The sequence below is a fragment of the Penaeus monodon genome, chromosome 1 (assembly GCF_015228065.2).
Source record: "Penaeus monodon isolate SGIC_2016 chromosome 1, NSTDA_Pmon_1, whole genome shotgun sequence".
NCBI lineage: Eukaryota > Metazoa > Arthropoda > Malacostraca > Decapoda > Penaeidae > Penaeus > Penaeus monodon.
In genome coordinates this window covers 44,629,409-44,631,908 of record NC_051386.1, presented here as the reverse complement: position 1 = coordinate 44,631,908, position 2,500 = coordinate 44,629,409, and the positions used below count along the sequence as shown (strand labels likewise).

Below are 2,500 nucleotides of genomic sequence, written 5' to 3'. Positions count from 1 at the left end.
GTTTGTATTGTGTTTGGCTACAGACAGTAATTACATAACCTTATTCCCTTCGCGAGTTACACCAATGCAAATTTTCAATAATTTCTCTTTGAGGGCCACACAAAAATGCTAGTAGGAGGTGCAGTCACGAAGAGAAATCGCCTTCTGAGTTTGACATTTCTTTTTTTTCAACACTTACTCTTCGACTGCGTGTGTAAGATCGGAACGAGATTTTAAATATTGTTGAAAATTGTTTTTCTGGGCACAGGCCTCGACTTGGTGAAGCTTCTTTCTGGTCATTACTAATGATGTGCATTGGTGAGATCTTAAAGAAAAAATCTGTTCGGCATATGGAAACAGTAACTATACAGTTTGCATGGACTTTACGATAACTTTAATACAAATATACATATACCGGGGATTTTTTGTTGTTGTTGTTGTTCAGCGAAGTACGGCGAGGTCACTACAGTTGTTGGCAAAACAATATCTTTGCAGAACAATTTTACAGTAATATATATACTTTTAGAGCATGAATTATTCTTCGTAACTGTCATTAAGCATTACCAATACCAAGCCACGAAGCCATGCACAGTAACCATTAAGCATTACCATTACCATCTCATGAAACCGAGTACAGAACCCATAACCATGACCATTACCACCCCACAAAGCCACGTATAGAAGTCATTAAGCATTGAATTCATGTTCTCTCTCTCTATCCCACAGCCTCCATGGTGGGGGGATTCGCCCCCAGCATTGACATCCCCAAAACAACCACCGAACCCCCGCCCACAACCCCCGACCCTGCCACGTTGCCATACTTCCTGCACCACGTCAACTCGACCAACGTGACCATCGTGCGTGGCAACACTGCGACCCTCGACTGCCAAGTGTTCAGGCTGAGAGACCGCACGGTAGGTCGGGCTGAAGGGCGTGAGCTCTTATGGGCGAGGAAGAGAGGTCATTATGGTGTACGTTCTCGCTCTCCTCTCTTCTCCTCTCTTTTCTTCTCTTCTCTTCCCCTCTCTCTTTCTCTCTCTCTCTTTATATATATATATGTATATATATATATATATATATATATTATATATATATATATATATATATATATATATATATATATATATATATATATATATATATATATATATATATATATATATATATATATATATATATATATATATATATATATATATATATCTGTCTTCTATCTCTCTATCTATTTATCTATCTGTCTGTCTGTATGTCTACCTATATATCTCAATCTCTTTCTTTTTCTTCTCTATTTTCTCAATGTGTTTTATAATTTTGCATGCTCACCAGTCTCTTCATATGTAAGAGTGCACACACACACACACACACACACACACACACACACCACCACCACCACCACCCACCACCACAACAACAACAACAACAACAACAAAAATAACAACAACAACAACAAAAATAAAACAACAACAACAAAAATAACAACAATAACAACAACAGTAACGACAACAGTAACAACCTTTAACACACATTCCAGCCCACACACACTCTGACACAGACACTACATTACCGAAGTTTCTCTAAATCTTACTAGCTGTTATGAATCCCACAACTTTGACTTTGGAAAAAAAAAAAAATAATTCATAACTAGTGCAGCACCCGAGTCTGTGACATAACTTTTTAATAAATGCGAAAAATTTGCATTAATTACACCAAGTTGGCATAGTGAAACCGACTGCATATGAATGTGATACAGTATTATTATTAAGTTATTTTTCAACTTCCTTCTATATTTATTACGATGGTATTACTGATGATAATTATAGTAACAATGGCACTGAGAAAGTGTGAAGAGCGTAGATAGCTTATACGTAAACCTGCCATAATTTTTGTAGTTTTTCTTATCTCTTTCTTTTTATTTTTATATTTTTTGTTTCGACTGTCTTTTACCATTTTTTCGTTTCCATTTTCCATTTGCTTCTCGGTTATTTTTTATTTCTTTCCAGCAGAAGAAAAAAACACGACAAAGAGTTTAAAACAATAATAGAAAATGCCTGTTCTTACGTGCTGCATGAATGATAATTCTACAGAAATACGAATGGTGATAACAACAATAAAGATAATAATAAGATGCTAATCATGATTATCATTTTTACCATCAATATTTTGATAATGATGATGATGATAATAAAAACTGATGTTATGATTATGTATATGTTAATTATAATGATCACAGGAAAAGTGATGATAACAATGATGGTAATTGTAATGTCAATAACAATAACACAATAACGAATATATGATGATGACAATAATACCGATAATGATAACAACAGTGATAATACTGGTGATAATATAAATGATAATACTAATGATAATATCAGTGATAATATTGATGGCAATATCAGTATTTAATATGCAACACTATGAGCGCAGAGCTCCGTCTGTGCAGGTTCGAATTATACAAACAAACAAGAAATAATCTTAAAAAAAAAGATCTAGCACGAACTGCATCAGTTAACTACTA

General features: G+C 34.3%; 1 protein-coding gene across 1 annotated transcript in view; it reads left to right on the top strand.

Moving 5' to 3' along the window:
- The window catches only part of LOC119572911 (zwei Ig domain protein zig-8-like), a 93,204-nt gene that overhangs the window by 34,987 nt on the left and 55,717 nt on the right, over window positions 1–2,500 (top strand). The window contains exon 2 of the mRNA XM_037919868.1: window positions 706–893. Coding sequence (XP_037775796.1) covers window positions 706–893 — 188 coding nt within the window. The remainder of the gene's footprint in view (window positions 1–705; window positions 894–2,500) is intronic.